Raw genomic sequence first — 19752 nt, 5'->3', positions numbered from 1 at the left:
ATGTTTTTACAAATTAAAACGTTTTTATCTATTTTAAAGAGATTATTGATTATTGCTTAGCAACGCAACGCATATGTCCGCCATTTTCTTATGCTCAGAGGAAGTTTCAATGACCCATCGATACCAAACAAATGAAGGACACACGCGACTAATTGATTAAATGTCATTGGTATATGGTCACGGTAATTGAAAAATGGCAGACTTTGATGTAAGTACATTTTTTAATTGAATTCATATCTATATAAAGATCATGCGAGTGCAAAAATGTACAATAACTGAGTAAGCAAGGTTTCTGTTGTCAAAATATAACGGTGCACTCGGTCGAATACACATTTCAATCGAATGAACGTGTTTTTCACATACAAGAATTCAGTCAAAAATGTCAATTTATTTCATAGTTCAATTGATATGCTGCAGCTAATTAAACCATTGAAAATAATATATCTGATTTGTTATTCAATATTTTGATTGCTTATCTAACACCTCGGAGTTACATATTACTTGTACAAAAAAGTTTGTTCTATAAAAGAAAGAAAGTTTTTTTCTATACATTGCAAACTTAGCCTTGATTTTGTAGGAGTACGTATCATTGATAATTTGATATACAAAAAATATGGTTAAATTATAATGTATCTGTTTATATAATTATATAAGGTATAGAGTAATGTTACCATCTCATGGTCGCCACTTGTTGGAGTCCATATATAATGTTAGTTTTTTCCAGAATGGTAGAGGATCTTGCATTTTGCCATAGTTTGTGACAATGAGGTTATATTTATGTTATTGTACATATTTCTTTTTTTATATATAGCTTACTCCACGTAGAGCAAATGGAAGGAGTAAAGGGAAGGGCACTGATGACCCCATTAGGTTCCTCCCCGTTTTACCTTCTAAAAGAACTAAACCAGCATGGCATCAAGTTCAACCTAATTTTGAACTATCAGGAAAAATTCTTGGAGAGGATAAAAATGGAATAGATCTTGTAGGAGAACTCACTGCAAGTAAGTTCATTATTTACTGACCATCATAAGTGAACATCTTATTTCATTTTTGCATATCATGAAGTGAATTAGGTATGGATTTCTTTCTTTCTTTCATCAGATGGGAAAATTAATTGTTCTTTAGGTATTAGATATTAAATGCTATTTGGCAACATGCAACCTTGGAATAACATACTGTTTATTTTTAATGTCAGGGTTTGAAGAATTACAGAAAAATATCCTTTCGGATATGGAGATGTCCTTTTTTACCTCATCTATTAGTTTATATAATTATAGATAAACACAAATTGCACAAATTAAGGAAAACCATTATATATTTTCTTAACTTAGTAGTTCTGACCCTGCGATCATGAAACATCTTAGGCTTAAGTCAAAATCTTCATGTTGTTCTAAAATGTTATAGAAGTCAAGCAGAGCAAAATTAAAATATTTTTCATTATTGCTTTACAAAAGTGTTGTTATCTGCAGATTTAGAGATTAAGTTGACAATTATGAAACATTTAATTTACAGGCAGTTGAAAATTTGACTTAAGTCTAAGTTTTTTTCATGATCCTGGGGCCAGAACATGACCTCATGCAGAGTCATCTCATGATCTGTTGAAGAGAATATACGTCTGTATTAAAATTTACAACATTATATTTTTCACTGTATTATCTTGATTATTAATATTGATTGTTTTTGAACAGGAGAACCAAAACGTAGAAAGCCCAATCAATTAAAACCAATAGAGAAACAGAATGGCACAGATGCAGACATCACCCAGTTTCAGCAACCAAAGAAAGACAGAGAAAATTTTAGAAAGGCTTTGGTTGACATCATCATGTAAGTTTGTCATCATCTAGAAGAATGATCAAAAAAGAGATCTTCATATTAAATAAGAAGAATAATTAAAAGAAATTAAATGTAAAATATGTTATGAATGCTTCATTTTGAAGTTTATTACTGTTCTTAGGCAAGAGGATGGAATTCAGCCCCACAGTGCACCAGGCTCCGTTAATGGAGAGTTACCTCCCTTGTCCAGAACGGGATCACCCACAGCTGCTGATAAAGATATCCTGGTATATCACATTATTTCATCTATATCTGTTCATTTGTAAAGAAGTTGCCCCCTCCAATGTATCTGTAGTCACATATTTCAAACTGCTTTATTTTAGTTCGATAAATCATCCCATTAATATATGTGTTTGTTCATTAATTAAGTTTTCTCTCATCTTTGTGTCAAAATATGTTTATAAAAAGACTTATATAAGAAAATTTTTTAATTTTGTAATTTTTTGGATAGTAAGACACCATTTATTTACGCTCTTTACAGAGATATTACTACTACATTCACAATGGAATTGACACAGAGCATGTAGCTCCAATGGAGGACTCTTGGCTTGAAAATGTCCTAGGGCTTGTCTCAGAGGATTTAAAGGTTTGTTTGAGAAAGTATCTCATTATTTCTTTGTAAAGTAAATATTGAATATTGTCTACACTCTGGCCCCCTTTTAAAAAAAAAGTGGATTTTCATCTCGGTGATTTTCTTAAGATTTTGAATGAGATATCTTTGTTTTCCAGAGAGGGCACTCTGATACCATTGAAAACTTATCAGATGAGATGAGAGAGGACTATCTTTTAAGTGTAAAGAAAGCAATTGGTAAGAATCAAGATTTTCACCTTGATTTGATCATAATAATTAGTTTAAACTATAACATTTTATCTACCAAATAAATAGATGCTGTCAATTTGTTGCTTATAGTCTCAGACCTTCATTTCAGATGTACATTAAAAATATAAATTAATTTGAAAAAAGCTAAGAAGGTCGTGACTTAGACATTTTTATAACTTTCCATTAACATGAGCCAATTGATTTTGCATCTACAAAGAATTCTTTCTGTTCCAGTTGATTTTGTCCTAAAGGATCAGAGAGAAAAAGAAAAAGATGTGGAGGAAAAACGCCCTCCCCACAGGGAAGAGATGGATGTGGTACCCAAACCCTGGCATAAGGACTACGTTGCTGGCCTGGAAGCTATGTCCCAGAAACTTCACATCACCACCCCATGCATGTTACAGGTGCTAGATTTCTGGCACACCAAATTTGGGTAAGTTTTCTTTTTCTAAAAAAAAATCTATTTATTTATTTTTTTATTTACTGGTACCAAAGCTCCACCTAGTTGTCAGATGACTGTATGAACAATCTATCAATCACCACAAAAATCTTTTTTTTTCTTTTTCCCTTTGATCAGTGAAATGAGGTTTTTCTTTTTAGCTAGCTTAAAAAAAGAGATTTTCCCATCTTTATTATGATAAATAATCCTAAACATTTTTCTACTCTGTTTTCTAAAAGGAATGATTATTTGTTGCTTTTAATACAACTGAGTTAGAAGTAAATATAAGTTTACATATATAACCACACAATGGGCTCTCTTGGTTTTTTTTTTCTTTTAAGAATTTTTTTACAACAAATGTCATGTTACTTACATGGACTTAAAAAGACTTTGTTGTTTTGTTTCAGGGGGTTGCGTTTTATTGACATCAATGAGTTTCATAACAGAGTGGACTCCATGGAATTGGGAACCTTCCAAAATCTCTGCATGCGGCATATTGAGAATGCCAAGGACCAATTAATGAAAAAGTGAGTCAGTAATTAAGCAGTATGAAAGGCGATGAGAAATCAGAAAAAACTACATAAATATTAATTGTTTTAAGCCTCTTATGCATTTTAGAACAAACTTCATGACCAAAAATAATCAAGATATAATGAGATCTGTTTACGACAGCAAAAATTTTTTAACAATATTCGGAAATTCCAACTGAGTCATGTTTAAGCTTTTAATGCATTTTAGAAATTTTAACTTCATGGCCTAAATATAATCAAGATACAAGGATCTAGGTCTGATTACGACAACGAAATAATTTGAATATCAATATTTGTAATTTGGAAATTCCAACTGAGTTATGTTGTTCCACATATATACAAAAGATTAATGGATTAAACAGTTAAAATTGAATAGCTAATGAATGTCAAAAAATTTTTTGTTCTACATATAAATGAGCATTATTTTGCATATGTAGGATAAGATAGAGAGACAAATGGGATGATGTTTACATAATTTCTAATCTGTTCCAACACTCCAGTCTTGATCATGGCCATGCATGACTCATACCATTGAATGCAAATTTAAAGAACCTGGAATTGGAACAGATCCAGATAGACTGTTTTGGCCCATCACAAGTTCAGATTGTCGTATTACACATTTATAAAATCCCAAATCCTAACCCCGTGTTTAAATTGCTAGAAAAGGAGGTCAACGTTTTTTGAAACAAAGTCATCGCTATTTACATCTTGATATACTGAACATATGGTGAAAAGTTTGCCAAATTTTATAACACCATTATTTTGATGTTAAGTCTTTTAGTTCAGACAACATGTCCTTGTTCTGGAAGGTGTCTGTTTTCAAAATAAAATAATGTTGCTAAAATATTTATTCCACGATCTGCAGATTAAATATGGTATTTCTTTATCGGCCATTTTTATTTTACCTTACTTAACCTAATAACTTGATCTTGATTGATTTTTAAAAAAGAAATATTTACCATTCCAAGTTTTATCCCTATTTTATTACTGTCAGATATACATACACAGTTTTCAACACAACATGTGCATACCTTAGTAAATTCACTCATATTTTTTTTTCCTAGCTCATAAATTTAGATATTGAATACCAAAGTATCAATTAAGAACCAATCAAAATAAATGGAAAAAAAAAATCATGCATAATTCTGTGCAACCTTCTAGATGGTTCCCAGAAGTCCAGGTGATGTTTTATGAAGGAAACAAAAGGAAACAGGTTCCTAGCAACCAGGATCCAGAGAAACTAGAGTCCTTCTTCAATTGTGCTGCTACGCTGATGACCGACAATCTTCAGCAGCTGACCCTGAATTCACTGGACGATTACACAGATCTCTTGTGCCAACCACCTGTAAGGCCCATAACTCTTACATGAAAATTATTGTGAGCAGGGATTATAAATGTTAACATAGCATTTTTTAGGGGATTGGTTGGGTTGGGGGTACTGAATACAATGGAATTTTTCACTCCCATTTTATTTTTGCCTTTTTCACCCTCATTGCAAGAGAGTGAATTTAAAATGGGGTAAATTCAAAGAAGACAACATTATCTCTTGTACACAACTATGTCTGGGCGAATTTAAAACTGGGCAAGATTGTTTTAAAGTAATAAAGGGCGAAAACACGGGGGAAAATGACCCTGTATACAGTATTGTTGTAGCCAACATTTCAAAATCAAAAGAACAACTGTTTTATTACCATACTCATTTTTGTAAAGAGGAAATGCTGAGATCTCCTCTCTTGGAATTAGGTTAAATAATGTATTATAATAGTGATCTCAGTGCCACTGAGTCTATGATAATAATGCACTTCTGTTTTGTCAATTATGATTTCTAATTTTTTTTTACTCTATAGACTTCTACTCGTGCATATGAGCACCCAGGATTTGTTCTGCGCCTCATCTTGGATGGAACCTCCATCAAATTTGAGCCAACCTTCAAGGAGTTTGAAGTCATCATCCTAAATGTGTATGATGTCATGATTAAAGCCTCCCAGCAAGTACCCAGAGTGGAGACAAAACTGTATCTGGATTGGGTAAGACAGTAAAGGCAACCAGGTTAAATGTAATTGTGAAAATAATTCAATTTTCCCCCAAATTTTAATATTTAAAATAAATTGTTGAGTACCAAAATGTGAAGACATAGATAATTCAAGCAATTTATGTTACATGTTGAATAAAAATCTGGCAAGGCTTTGTGAAATTTCAGTAAGTCATAATTTATTTAGATTTAATTCAAAGAATTTTTTTTCTCCTGTAGAGTGGAAACAAAGCCAAGTCCAACTTGCAACCAGTTGTTCTGAAAGAAATTCTAGAGGCTCACAAACAGAAAGTGAAGGAATTGATTAAGAAAGAAAGTGTTGGACCAGTGGAGCACTGTAAAATCTACGATAAATACAACTTCCTCATCTCAAAACAGGTACGAAAATACATGCATTGATTGTACCGGTATTGAAAGTCTATAGAAACAGGAATCAGATTTAATTACTCGTTAACTTAATAACCCCCCAAAAATTTTGAAACCATGAATGTATTTTCTGCATTCATATTCATGCTGGTTGCATATTATTTTTCTATAGACTACACTGGGTAATTTAAAGGGCATTAAGGTCTAATTTATCAATGAATTTTGATTAAATTTTGATTGTAGGCTGATGCTGATGTTGATGTATTCCTGGGAGAAACCCACTCTTTTGATGAATATGCAAAGGAAATCACCAAATACAAGAAACTCGTGGATGAAGTCACCTACAACTTAGACAAGGTAAATATCAAATCTACCTCATTCTCTTACAAGGGAGATAACTGACAATGCACTTTTCTTGACACATTATTTAAATCAAATTTTGTTGAAATATTCATATTTAATTTTATCGAAAAATTCATATCTATTTTATGTCAGGGAAAATAAAATCATGTATAATGGGTTTTTTTTCTTCATTTTTTTGGTTGTTGTGTTGACGTTTCAGAAATTTTTAATAACACGGTCTTAATCTTCTTCCTCATTTTTACAGCGAGGAACATCGGTTTGTGAACTCGATGATTCTTTTTCTTAGAATATAGTCGTATTAATTGTCTAGATTTTTAAAAATTCTTCATTCATAATTCATTTAATTTTCATCCAATAAGACTAAAAGCCTTTATCTTTCTCTGATGAAATTATGTCCTTTTTTTTATTTTGGGGCTACCATATTTGATCTAACTAGCTCAAAAGTAAAACATATAGTTAAAAAGTAAAATGTAGTTGATTTTTTTTTTTTTTTGCCAAATGCTTTATATGAGTAAATTGAATCCAAAGTTTATAATTATTAGAAATTGGAAGAGAATGCCATGTGTGATTTGGAAAGTGTTGAAATCAAATACGAAAATTTGTCAATTTTGTTGAACTATCTTGTATGGCCTTCTCAATTCATTTATCAAGTCTCTAAGTATCAGAATAATAACTGAGTCATTTAGATATACTTGACCAAGATATGATGATTTTATCAAGAAAGCATCAAGGCAAACTAAAATATATCAGCTGGATTTTGGCTATTCCTTCCTGTACTTAACATTTAAAAAAATTCAGAATGAAAAAAAATAACTATAAAAAAATTAATTTATATTCTTAAAACATTTTATAATGTAAACTTTTTTAAGATTTAAAAAAAATAAAGATAAAATAATTTCAGTATGCCTCATGATATTTGTAGAATATTCAACAATAAAAAGATCAATTAATTGTGCTAGTGTATTTACAGTAGTGTACGTCATCTATAATTGTATCATTCAGAAGCTTGATATTATATTGTCAACTAGACAGTAGATAAATATTGTAATTTACATTTATTTATAAGAAAAAGTTAATGTATATTTTTGTAGATATTAATATACAGTTTAATGTAGGAGCACAGTTTATGCTTACTTGCTATGTTTAGAGAGCTGCAAAAAATGTATTTGGATGTAAACAGAACTTTTTTATAAGATTATGTTTTGCACAAAATACGTCATTTAAGTTAAGGATGTATCTTTTAAACACAGCACAATGATTTTAGAAGGAACTACTTTATAATTGATATATATGTGTATACTTTTAATCCACTTTCTTTACACATCTATTAATATAAATACCTTATGACCTGTAACATACTTAGTTTTATTTCAGCTGATGAACACAATCTTTAATTACTTATGTATTAATATTATTTTAATTCTTTTACTTAATTAACTTATCACAGAGAGGAGGGTTTTTTAAGGTATACAAGTACACAACTTCTTGAGATAGACACTCTTTCCTAAATTGAACTATACTGTGTATCCAGTGACCATTTATGATAACTACAAGTACCATAATAAGCAGGCTATCTTAATAACATTTATTGTATGAAGTGGAATGTTTTTTTATTAAATGGGTGACTAGGATATATTTTAGCAAATTTTGAATTCTTCCAGACTGCTAAAAAGTCAAGTTTGGGAACATTTTTAGAGAGCATAAATTAATTGAATGTGTTTTATTTTTAAACGGGACTTTGATAAAGGTGCTGGCTACACAGTTCATAAAATTCCATAGTATATAACTACAGCCTCTAATATTTTAATTTAATCTTTCTTGTTTAATTAATTCTCCCATCTCAGGAAATCTATAAGCCGGTACATTTGATGTTTTTCTAATGGAAATTTCAGAAATAAGCAATGTGCATTAAATACAGCTTTATTTGTTCAAGATATATTTGATAAATAATGAATATATATGTATGATAAGCACATTCATAGTTCTACATAATTGATCAGCTTACTGTATTGTAAGTACACAGATATTGTAAAATGTTCCACAGTGAATGCTATATAGAAACTTTCTGGTAAACTGAACTGTATCTGTATATATTTATCAGGATAATAGTTTACTGAATGCAGATCTATTATAGAAAAGAAAATATCAGCATGTGTAAAATAAAGATCTGATGTAATGTTCTTATACATCACTGATGTTTGCATGAAACACCTGGCCTTTTCTAGATAAATATTTCCTTTTCACACTGACTTCTTTTTTTAAATGTGCAAATTTTTAAGTTTCATATTATTTTTCATTGAGTTTACAAAATAATGCAGAAGTGTTTGAATTCAGATAGCAGTAAACTACAAAAAAAGAGGAGAAAAAAATTACCTTTTCATAGTTTTAATAATTTGTAATGCATACACCTGACCTAGAGTAAAATTAAGGTTTGACAACTGCACTTAGATTTCTATTGGACAGCATTATACCTTTGTCTATAGTTTCAAAACTGACTTCAATGTACTTTACTGTGGATAAAATTTGTATTGAAAATGAATGTTACATGAATAACTTATATTTACATTTTCACCAAAATATTTTTTATAAATGATATAATTGTTTGTAACTGAAGCATTTTTTTTTAATCTTTTGATTTTTTTTAACCACAGGTTATGAGGCTTGGGATGTTTGAAGTCCACTGCGATGATCTGATTCGTTCATTAGCCAAACGATCAGAGGCCCTCTGTCAAAGACTTTTGGGCAAAATGTCTGAAGATCACAAAGAGGCAAACAAAAAGTAAGTCTGGATTTATTTTCCAAAATAATTAAAACAAACAAACAAATTTACATAAAAGCCAAGGTATCAATAAAATTCCAAATTTGTCATCCCTATGTCTTTGCTTCACCTGAAAGTTATATGAATTTTTATGTGGCTTAATTATAATTTGCAAATCAAGTCTTTCAATTCATATCCCTCCATTTTTAAAGTCAGGATAAAAAAATAAACAATTGCTACAGTATATTTATGATAAAATTCATTCTCCTCTGGAAAATTAAAGCTAACAGAGTCAAAGGGAACTAACTCTAATTTTTCATTTCTTCAGGTTATGTGATGATTATGAACAGATAGCAGAAAAAGCTTTGACCACTCCAAGCAACACAGAACATCTGATGGAGCTGAAAGCCTACATTGAAAAGGTGGAATCAGACATTATTTTTACCATGGAGAAAAGACTAATGGAGTCGAAGGACAGGTTGACTTTCCTGTCAGATTTTGCCCAGTTCTCTCCAGCTGAAATGAGGCTGAATGCAAGTGTTTTCAAATGGCATGGCAGAATGCCAACAATATTTGAGGAACACAAAATGATTGTTGCTGACAGAAGGACACAATATGAAGAGGCTTTGAAGGTATTTAAAATATTGTTTGATTAACAAAATAATAAATGTAATGTAGAAAGTTGGTTTGTGATAGCTTATATATTGCACTTTCAGAGTAAATTGATATGAAAAATGAAATTCACATAGATGTCAAGGTGTAAATGAATAGTCTTCCAAATGGAACACTAAAATATATGTCAACTGAATTTAACTTGATTAAAAGCGGACATAAGTTTATACGTATTTCAAGGGTATACATTTGTTGCATGAAGAATGAAAAGGAAAGGATAGGATGGTCTCAGTTTAAATGTGTTCTTGTTATATTCTTTGTATATGTAACCCGAGCCTCCAGAATCTTTAAGTATTCTTTGTATTTGCAGGAAGATGGTATGGATGTATAGATTGACATTTCTTTTTTTGATATTTTTATAGGTGAGGAGAGAGAGATTCATTGAAGAGTTAGAGAGCTACCAGAAACAAGTGGATGAATTTGCCACATATGGTGACATGAATGACATCCAAAAATATCTCAAGAAATCACAGAATCTTGAAAACAAACTCAATGCTGCTGCAGAGAAGGTCAGGGTCATTTTTTATTACTTCAAAAATAATATGCAAATCAAATTGTATTTTTGATGACTTTCATCTTTATTCCTTTCATCTTTATGTCTTGAGAAATACAAATTAATGTATACAAACACACAAAATAATCATTAATAGGCTTATTTGGAAAAAAAATGGTTGTGGCTAAGCAAGACTTTATTTTTAGAAATCAAACCAAAAAAAAACTAAGTGTAAACATTATTTTGAAGAATTTTTGTTCAATTGATCTAATTTTAGATTGAGGCCTTCAACAATGAAGAAGAAGCCTTTGGCTGGCAGACGACAGCATATCCACAGAGACAGACCATACAGAACACTCTGAAACCATACCTCAGTCTCTACGAACTCACTGTGGAATTCAACAACAAATATAAGTAAGATCAGGCTCTTAGGCCATAAATCTTAGATGAGCTCACTTTTGATTTGTCTCACTTTTATAAAAGGAATATATAGTGGAAAAGTGAGACTGAGATCAAAAGTGAGATCATCTAAGTTTTATGGCCCCGGAGCCTGATTTTATGGATTTTTTTTTTTTTTTTTTTTTTTTTTTTGCTTAATTTTCTTTCATGAAATTCCTGTATTGAAATTTCCAAAATGTTTAATACTTAAGAATTAGGTTATTTTTTAATCGTTTGATAAAAAAGAACAATCTTCTATATCTATATACAGTTAAACTTGTCTAATGCAGACACTGACTTTACAGATTAAACAATATTCTGGATTAGTAGACATTTTAATCAATTGAATTTACTGAAAGGGACAAATTGTGTTCATCATATTATGCAAAATTTCAAAATACACAGCATCCAGATTAGTGAAGTTTTACTATAGTGCATAGCATAGCATAAAAAATCTCAGTCTGAGAGATTTGTGTTTTGCTGTAATTATGTGAAATGAATAATTAAAGAAACCTATTTGGTATTGATTGATTTTGTAATTTGTTAACAGTGAATGGATGCATGGTCCCATGGGAAATGTCAATCCCGATGAAGTAGAAAACGAAGTTGGAAATTTCTGGAGAAATCTGTACAAGTTAGAGAAGCAGTTTGACTCTGTACCAGCAGCCAAGAAAATCGCCTCTAAGGTAAAAACTTGGATTATTTTTATTTCTTAATTCCTCAAATTAGCCAAAACCTACTACAATAACTTTGGTTATTTCTTTATAAAAAAAAAAAAAGAATGAAAAGAAAGTTTCTATAATTGAGACAGGGACAAAAGTCAGAAAATGTGATTCTGAAAGTAGAAACAAATTGCAAAGTAATTGATATATATCATTTAAAAAAATAATTTTCTTTTAATTAGGTTAAAGCAAAAGTGGAAGAGTTCAGAGAATACATGCCACTGGTACAGACCTTGTTCAACCCTGGTCTCAGGGACCGCCATTGGGAACAGATCTCCGAGGTGGTCAAATATCCCCTCAAACCAGACGATACATACACACTGGATAAGATGCTTGAGTTTGACCTCATGAAGTACGTTCCCCAGTTTGAGAGCATCAGTGAAGCTGCCAGCAAAGAGTACTCACTGGAGAAAGCCATGGAAAAGATGAAGACAGAATGGGCCCCTGTAAGTTTATTTAACTTAGTCTGTCTCTCTTAGTTTCTCTGGGGGGGGGGGGGAAGTTTTAATTGCTCTTTCAAACTATTTGAATTTGGCATCTGCAGATTTGGTTAAACTCATGTGTTCATTTGTTTTTTTGTGACACTTTTAGATCGAGTTTGTCATGATCCCGTACCGAGACACCGGCACCAGTATCCTGTCCTCCGTGGATGACATTCAGCTGCTTCTGGATGATCACATAGTGAAGACACAAACCATGAGAGGATCACCATTCATCAAGCCATTCGAGGAAGAAATCAAGTATGTAATAATAAAAAAGTTATAACTGACTCAAACAAAAGACAGTAAATTTTTTTCTAACCAAAGAGTCTGCAGTGCCTGTATGTTTATTGTTTCTTGTCGTCTGAAAATGTAAAATTTCCACCTTCTTCTGAACTACTGGGTCAATTTCATTGTTACTTGCCTGAATGCATGTCTGGTGGGTAAATGGAATTCAGAATTTTTCAATTGAAGAAAATTATCCCTTTACAAGGAGAGATAATTAAAAAATGGTAAATGCTGGGTAAAATTCAAAATCTTTTCATGAACCACTGGCAAAAAAAGACAAATTTATTTAAAAATTTCTTGCATTGTAAACATAGAGATTTGTTCTCAAAGAGATGATGAATATGAAATCCATTAAAATCTTTAAAACAATCCTTATTACAGAGAATGGGAAGCCAAGCTTATGCTTCTTCAGGACATTCTGGATGAGTGGTTGAAAGTCCAGGCCACCTGGCTCTACTTGGAGCCCATCTTCAGCTCCCCAGATATCATGGCCCAGATGCCAGAGGAGGGACGTAGATTTACCACAGTGGACAAGAACTGGAAGGATATCATGAAGCAGGCTCTACAGGATAAGAAAGTGCTCAGTGTCATTGCTATTGATAAGATGCTGGAGAAACTTAAGAAATCCAATGAACTTCTGGAGCTTATCCAAAAGGTATGCAGAGTTTAGCTTAATGTCCTTGCATAAAATCCCCTTCCCCCTCCATTTTTTTCCTCAAATGAGCAAATTTTTGTGGTTTTAAGAATTCAGACAGCTCAGATTTTTGTAATGGAATGTAAATTTTTTTTGGAAACAAGTTGATGGAAACTTGAAGTAAATTTTCTTTAGGGTTTGAATGACTACTTGGAGAAGAAGAGACTGTACTTCCCAAGGTTCTTCTTCTTGTCCAATGATGAGTTGCTGGAAATCTTGTCTGAGACTAAAGACCCCAAAAGGTAAAAATGTAGTTGATAAACAGATGAGGCTTTTGAAATTTTGCAGGGAATACCCAGTGTTTTACATGTACTTCCATGAAAAGTAAAATATTTAAATTTTTGCATACCAAAATTTGTAACTGAATCATGAAAATTTCATTATCTGCAACAATTGCTGTCGGGTGAGTTAGTCAAATAATGAATTTTTCTGCCTTTTTGCAGAGTACAGCCTCACTTGAAAAAGTGCTTTGAAGGCATTGCCAAATTGGAATTCACAGACACACTGGATATCACTCACATGAAAAGCAGTGAAGGAGAGGTTGTAGAACTGAGAGATGTCATTTCCACCTCTAAAGCTAGAGGGCAGGTGGAAAAATGGCTCCTGGAACTGGAAAGCGACATGCTTTCTTCTCTGTGCAAAGTCATTGGAGAGTCACTTGAAGCTTACATGAAAGAGGAAAGAAAAGAGTGGGTCAAAAAGTGGCCTGGACAGGCTGTACTTTGTGTGACTGCCAAATACTGGACTGATTTCATTGAGGATGCCTTCAAAAAAGGAGGAACTGCCCTGAAGGATTATCTGGATTTGAACTTAAAGCAGATTGATGAGATTGTGGCCATGGTCCGTGGCACTCTGTCCAAACAGAACCGTGTGACATTGCAGGCTCTTATTGTATTGGATGTCCATGCAAAGGATGTGTTGGCTAAACTTGTAGAAAATGACATCAGATCTGATCTGGACTTCCAGTGGCTGAGTCAACTTCGATACTACTGGGAGGTAAGAAACTTAGAATTACAGAGCATAGAAGTATTCAATACTGCTGTAATCTATTTGGAAGGAATCCTATATATATTTTTGTTGTGAACTTTGGACTTGGATCCTGTTTATATTTTTGTTGTGCAGTTTGAACTTTAATCCTATTGATATTTTTTTGTGAACTTAAATCCTATTGACATTTTTGTTACAAGGTTTGATTTTGATTTTTCAAGGATTCCAAAATGGTGACTCGTATGATCAACTCCATGTTGAAATATGGATATGAATACCTTGGAAACACAGGGCGTCTTGTCATTACTCCTCTAACGGACAGATGTTACAGGTATTTTATCCATGTAAACATAACAAAATCTCTTTCTTTTTAATCCATTCCAAAAGGATGCAAAAAGGAAAATAAAAGTAAAGTAGTTTTACTGCAAAAACAGGAGAGTTGAGACTTTATACAAACATTTGAACCATTTTCAGAACTCTATTCGGGGCTTTACATTTACACTTGGGTGGTGCCCCAGAAGGCCCTGCTGGTACAGGCAAAACAGAGACCACCAAGGATTTGGCTAAAGCTGTGGCCAAACAGTGTGTGGTGTTCAATTGCTCCGATGGTTTGGATTACCTCGCTTTGGGAAAATTCTTCAAAGTAAGATTTTGAGAAATGTTTGTTGGATTAAGGGGGAATTAAGGGAGAGGTTGTTGGTCAATATGTTGATGACCATTAATTGTTTGTTTTTTTTTTCTCAGGGTTTGGCCTCTTGTGGAGCCTGGTCTTGTTTTGATGAGTTTAACAGAATTGATCTGGAAGTGTTGTCTGTGGTAGCTCAACAGATTCTGACTATTCAAAGAGGTAAAAAAAAAAAAAAATTGGAATTCATATATCAAAAAGTTTTGGTGCTTTGAACTTAATATTTTAAAAATGCAAATTATAATCACAAATACCAGTAAATAAAAACAATATTTCAATCAGTTTCTTATTTGCTTTAACTGCAGAATTGGGGCATTTTATTTTTGAAAGCAGTTCAGCAAAAATGTAAATCAGTGGTTAAATGTCTTATTTTTCTATGATAGGTATTAACTCTGGTGCAGACACTCTGCTGTTTGAAGGGACAGAAATCAAACTGGACCCCACTTGCTCTGTGTTTATCACAATGAACCCAGGTTACGCTGGACGTTCAGAATTGCCAGACAACCTTAAGGTAGAAATCAAAAGAACAATGTCACTATAATATATACTTGTGCAGCTGAATTTCTATATCTCAAACATTTATCTTTTCGAATATTCTGAATGGGTGACTCCAAGTGAGTTGACTGTCCTTATTTCTAATATGTCAATGTCGACTTTGATATTTCAGGCATTTTGATATCTCAAAAAGTTTTTGACAGTCTCATTATAATGATAATAAAGTTCAATCTCTATTTTTGTCTGCAATACATTTTATCTTAGATTTTAGAACAGAGTCATTATTGATTATCTTAATTTCCACATTTGCATAAAAATTTATGGACACTCAAAAAAATTTAATTTTGGATAGAACATGTAAAAATCTGATGCATACAAGATTCACTCATAATATTATATCTAGAAATATACAACCCTGGGATACTTCTAAAATGCTATTTGATTTTCTAGGCCCTCTTCAGAACTGTGGCAATGATGGTACCAGATTATGCCCTCATTGCCGAGATTTCCCTCTATTCCTGTGGTTTTGTACAAGCTCGTCCGTTGTCCGTCAAGATCGTGGCTGTCTACAGACTGTGTTCCGAGCAGCTGTCCTCTCAGCACCATTACGACTACGGAATGAGAGCTGTCAAATCTGTGTTGACTGCAGCAGGAAATCTCAAGGTAAGGGGGAGGGGGAGGAAAGGAAGAAAGTGACTACTCGTATAGACATAAAATGTGGAATACATGGACTCTTTACATGTTTTACCAAAAGGCATAAGAATATGACTGTAAAGGGGGGGGGGGGCTATGTCAAGGGGTGTTTGATGTTAATTTTGTTACAGAAGATTTATTAGTTCTAAATAAATTGATCCAGTATTAAATTTAACTAAAAAAAAAAAAAAAAGGAAAAAATTTCAAGCATATACTGGTAGTTGTTTTACCAAAATATATGAACCCTTGATAAGTGTATGCTATGAATTTAACTCCCCATTCCCTTCCCCAAGTTGCAATGATGAAGATTTTAACAGATCTAGGGTTTCCTTTTCCCTACATTCTGATGGTAATTCTTGATCTGAAATCTTTTTTTGACAGCTAAAATACCCCGAAGAAGACGAGAACATTCTGATGTTGCGTTCCATTATTGACGTCAATTTGCCCAAGTTCTTGAATCACGACTTACCACTGTTCCATGGTATTACATCTGATCTGTTCCCAGGAGTGAAGCTCCCAGAACCAGACTACAAGATCCTGAATGAAAATGTAATGGAGAACTGTAAAAAGATGAACCTTCAATGTACAAATTTCTTCCTTGAGAAGATTCAACAGGTAAATTTTTTTTGCTGTCAGACAGTACTGCTTTCAACATTTATTTCTTTTCCCTTTGTAGAAACATTTCGTTTGTTCATCAGTTCTTTAGTTGAAATGTAATCTTTTTTTTTATTACTGTATAACTGGTCTAAAAATGTGTTTTGAATGATCTTGCTATTTTCTTTTATTCTTATGCAGTCAAGGATGATTGATAAATTTATTTTATAATTGCATGAAAATTTTTCAGATCTATGAAATGATGATTGTCAGACACGGTTTTATGATAGTTGGAGAACCATTTGGTGGCAAAACTAGTGCCTATAAAGTTCTTGCAGCTGCTCTTGGCGATATCCACGAGAAGGTACGTATGTTACATCCAAAAAAATATCACTTCATCCAAAATATAGAGGTATAAAGATATTGCCTTGTCTACCAAACCTAATACAGTAAAACACACTTATAGCAAACATGCTTATAATAAATTTACCCTTACAATGAAGTGATTAATTCCTCTTGGCTTTAAAATACGTCATGAACTTAACGGATATAATGAATTACCTTTATTACAGCAAAATCGTCCATTGCTGTCATTTCGTTAAAAGCTTGTTTTACTGTATCCCTGAATTGTTGCTCTGTCCAATTAATAGATGCAAAGATATTGCATTCCATCCTATAAAATGTATCTATGTTGTCTACTATTTCATTGAAAAATTTGGAAATTTAATTGTTATGCAGCATATTTTGATAAGGTTTGTGTATATGTTTGTCTGTAGGGATTAATGGAAGAAAACAAAGTCCAGATTACAGTCATCAATCCTAAGGCCATCACTATGGGTCAGTTATATGGTCAGTTTGACCCAGTTTCTCATGAGTGGTCAGATGGTGTCCTTGCTGTCTCCTACAGAGCTTTTGCCACCTCAACAGTAAGTTTTTTTTTCCTTTTTAGCTCACCTGAGCTGAAAGCTCAAGTGAGCTTTTCTGATCACCCGTTGTCCGTCGTCCGTCCGTCCGTCCGTCTGTAAACTTTTCACATTTTCAACTTCTTCTCAAGAACCACTGGGCCAATTTTAACCAAACTTAGTACAAAACATCCTTGGGTGAAGGGGAGTTTAAATTGTTAAAATAAAGGCCAAGTCCCCTTCAAAGGGGAGATAATCAAGAAAATACAAATATTGGGTGGGGTCATTAAAAAATCTTCTTCTCAAGAACCACTGGGCCAGAAAAGCTGAAACTTATGTGGAAGCATCCTTGGGTAGGGTAGATTCTAAATTGTTCAAATCATGACCCCTGGGGGTAGGGCGGGGCCACAATAGGAAATCCAAGTTTTACATTGAAATATGTTGTAAAAATCTTTTAAAAATCTTCTTCTCAAGAACCACTGGGCCAGAAAGTCTGAAACTTATGTGGAAACATCCTTGGGTAGTGTAGATTGTAAATTGTTCAAATCATGACCCCTGGGGGTAGGGCGGGGCCACAATAGGGAATTCAAGTTTTACATTGAAATATATAGTAAAAATCTTTTAAAATCTTCTTCTCAAGAACCAAGGGGCCAGAAAGGCTGAAACTTATGTGGAAGAATCCTTGGGTAGTGTAAATTGTAAATTGTTTAAATCATGACCCCCGGGGATAGGGCGGGGCCACAAAAGGGAATCCAAGTTTTACATTGAAATATGTTGTAAAAATCTTTAAAAATCTTCTTTTCAAGAACCACTGGGCCAGAAAAGCTGAAACTTATGTGGAAGCATCTTGGGGTAGTGTAGACTCTAAGTTGTTTAAATCATGACCCCCGGGGATAGGGCGGGGCCACAATAGGGAATCCAAGTTTTACATTGAAATATGTTGTAAAAATCTTTAAAAATCTTCTTCTCAAGAACCACTGGGCCAGAAAAGCTAAAACTTATGTGGAAGCATCTTGGGGTAGTGTAGACTCTAAGTTGTTTAAATCATGACCCCCGGGGGTAGGGTTGGCCAAAATAGGGAATCCCAGTTTTACATTGAAATATGCAGAAAAAATCTTTAAATATCTTCTTCTCAAGAACCACTGGACCAGAAAGGCTGAAACGTATAAGGAAGCATCTTGGGGTAGTGTTGATTCTAATTGTTTAAATCATGACCCCTTGGGGTAGGGCGGGGCCACAATAAGTACTACAAGGGGGGGGGGGAGATCAGGTGAAAAACAGCAAGGCCATTGTTACTCAGGTGAGCGTTGTGGCCCATGGGCCTCTTGTTTATTTTGTCATCCACTTTTTAAATTTCAAAATATGAAAATGTCTTTTCTCTTGTAACTAAATCTTGATGGTAACGTTTCTTTGTGATTTTTTTTTCAGACTCCAGACAGGAAGTGGTTGATTTTTGATGGCCCTGTGGATGCCATCTGGATTGAAAACATGAACACTGTACTGGATGATAACAAGAAGCTGTGTTTGATGAGCGGTGAAATCATCCAGTTGGCCAACACAACCAACCTTATGTTTGAACCCATGGATCTGGAAGTTGCCTCCCCTGCCACTGTAAGTTATCTTCCTTTTTAAACAAATCTTGAATTTTTTGTTTACGTACTGTTAAACAAGCTGTAGCGTAAAGATTTGTTTAGTGATGGAAGAAAAACCAAAAGCATCTTTAAAAGATATTTTCATAAAAAAAATTGCTTCATTTGGATGAAAAATAATAAAGCTTGAATTTCAATTACAGACACATAGAATTTTATTCCTCAGTTTACATAAAATACAAAGTTTGAGTCCTCTATATTTCTATTAAGTTCCATTGAATTAATGAAGTAAAAATTTTCTTTTAATTCGTCTACAAGATGAAGGTGATGCAAATTAAAACAATTTTTTTTTTCAGGTCTCAAGATGTGGTATGATTTACATGGAACCATCCTCCTTGGGCTGGCGGCCAGTTGTCAAATCCTGGCTGAATGACATGCCCGCCGCAGTCACAGAGATGCACAGATCAACAATCAATGACATGTTTGAACGATTCTGTGACCCCTGCATTAGCCTCATCAGAAAAGGCGGAGTCAAGGCAAGTACATATCAGCTGATCTGATGAATTATCCAATCATTACGCTGGAACGTAGGTTCAAATATAGTGATGCTGTAACATTGAAATGTTAGTTCTTGATTAAATTTGATGAATTTTTTTTTTATAGGAGTTGTCTCCCACTTCTGACACAGCTCTCGTGAAGAGCTTGATGAACCTTATGGATTCTCTCATGGATGAATTCAAGGATGAAGCTAAGATTTCCCAGATGGAGGAGAGAGAAATTATGTCATGGCTAGAGGTGAGTTTTTGGAGAAGCCACATGTTTTTTTAAAGTACAATTCACTATTGCTTGATTTCAAGGAGGAGAATTCATGCATTACAAA

At 33.3% G+C, this 19752-nt stretch overlaps 1 protein-coding gene across 4 annotated transcripts in view; it reads left to right on the top strand.

Annotated features, from left to right (window-relative positions):
* The first annotated feature begins 83 nt into the window (after positions 1–83).
* LOC133191992 (dynein axonemal heavy chain 7-like) overlaps positions 84–19752 on the top strand; it is a 38565-nt gene continuing 18896 nt past the window's right edge. For 2 of the 4 annotated variants that reach the window (XM_061327800.1, XM_061327799.1), the window contains exons 1-34: positions 84–208; positions 812–1001; positions 1689–1824; positions 1955–2060; positions 2315–2419; positions 2563–2641; positions 2888–3086; positions 3500–3619; positions 4784–4967; positions 5470–5649; positions 5874–6032; positions 6264–6377; positions 6628–6639; positions 9035–9162; positions 9470–9773; positions 10176–10322; positions 10584–10720; positions 11295–11430; positions 11649–11912; positions 12058–12206; positions 12615–12888; positions 13063–13169; positions 13371–13923; positions 14136–14245; positions 14389–14557; positions 14659–14761; positions 14983–15110; positions 15545–15757; positions 16169–16402; positions 16632–16745; positions 17158–17307; positions 18712–18894; positions 19229–19408; positions 19536–19667. In XM_061327800.1, the coding sequence (XP_061183784.1) occupies positions 194–208; positions 812–1001; positions 1689–1824; positions 1955–2060; positions 2315–2419; positions 2563–2641; positions 2888–3086; positions 3500–3619; positions 4784–4967; positions 5470–5649; positions 5874–6032; positions 6264–6377; positions 6628–6639; positions 9035–9162; positions 9470–9773; positions 10176–10322; positions 10584–10720; positions 11295–11430; positions 11649–11912; positions 12058–12206; positions 12615–12888; positions 13063–13169; positions 13371–13923; positions 14136–14245; positions 14389–14557; positions 14659–14761; positions 14983–15110; positions 15545–15757; positions 16169–16402; positions 16632–16745; positions 17158–17307; positions 18712–18894; positions 19229–19408; positions 19536–19667 (5514 nt within the window). In that variant the 5' untranslated portion in view covers positions 84–193. The remainder of the gene's footprint in view (positions 209–811; positions 1002–1688; positions 1825–1954; positions 2061–2314; positions 2420–2562; positions 2642–2887; positions 3087–3499; positions 3620–4783; positions 4968–5469; positions 5650–5873; positions 6033–6263; positions 6378–6627; positions 6640–9034; positions 9163–9469; positions 9774–10175; positions 10323–10583; positions 10721–11294; positions 11431–11648; positions 11913–12057; positions 12207–12614; positions 12889–13062; positions 13170–13370; positions 13924–14135; positions 14246–14388; positions 14558–14658; positions 14762–14982; positions 15111–15544; positions 15758–16168; positions 16403–16631; positions 16746–17157; positions 17308–18711; positions 18895–19228; positions 19409–19535; positions 19668–19752) is intronic. The other 2 variants (XM_061327802.1, XM_061327801.1) reach the window with 1 other exon arrangement.

The sequence above is a fragment of the Saccostrea echinata genome, unplaced genomic scaffold (assembly GCF_033153115.1).
Source record: "Saccostrea echinata isolate AGI-Se365-2 ecotype Australia unplaced genomic scaffold, CSIRO_AGI_Sech_v1 ptg000025l, whole genome shotgun sequence".
NCBI lineage: Eukaryota > Metazoa > Mollusca > Bivalvia > Ostreida > Ostreidae > Saccostrea > Saccostrea echinata.
This window is presented reverse-complemented; position numbering and strand designations above follow the sequence as displayed.